Source organism: Plasmopara halstedii (assembly GCF_900000015.1).
Source record: "Plasmopara halstedii genome assembly, contig: Scaffold_1157, whole genome shotgun sequence".
Taxonomy (NCBI): Eukaryota; Oomycota; class Peronosporomycetes; order Peronosporales; family Peronosporaceae; genus Plasmopara; species Plasmopara halstedii.
This window is the reverse complement of record NW_020188072.1, coordinates 1-532: the sequence shown is the minus strand read 5'-3', so window position 1 is coordinate 532 and position 532 is coordinate 1. Positions and strand designations below refer to the sequence as shown.

At 40.8% G+C, this 532-nt stretch overlaps 1 protein-coding gene across 1 annotated transcript; it reads right to left on the bottom strand.

The window, feature by feature from the left end:
- Positions 1 to 268: 268 nt before the first annotated feature.
- PHALS_00583 (uncharacterized protein) lies at positions 269 to 474 on the bottom strand (the record flags this gene model as incomplete). Its single annotated transcript, XM_024730383.1, has 2 exons — positions 269 to 427; positions 463 to 474. 2 exons carry the CDS (start codon positions 472 to 474, stop codon positions 269 to 271), a joined length of 171 nt encoding a protein of 56 aa, XP_024580665.1.
- Positions 475 to 532: the final 58 nt, after the last annotated feature.

The window sequence follows — 532 nt, the reverse complement described above, 5'->3', positions numbered from 1 at the left end:
CGTATCAAGTTTAGTGGTCCCCATCTTGAGAGCTTCAAGTGTGGCATTCGGGACGATTAATGGACACATTCGATCGAGACAAAAATTGTTTTTTTAAAATTACACTTCGAAAAGACAGACTGAAAGCTAAAGAATAGACCTGATGTTGCACGCAGTGTCGTGGGAGTAGTTCAGTCTGGACTTGGCTGTGTCATTTATTTCGGTAAAGTTGTTGCATCGATCGTATTCCCTTTTTGAATATCATATCAAAGGAAAGGCTTAACTTCGCCTAAATCCGCTCGAGGAGGACATCAAACCACCGTCTTTCCTCGTTTACAGGGGCAATTGTTATTGCTTCAAAGCCTCTATGAAATCCTCTTATTGTTCGGTTATTCGATAGCTTCGTGGAAGCAGATTCACGACGAGCGCTAATACTCTTTGGATGTGTCTACAAAAGTCAAAAGCATAGATTGCAGCCAGCACTATATGTGTCATCGTAATCTTGTTTTGCTTAGTCAGCACGGTAAGATATGAAAAGTATCTTTTGATACCT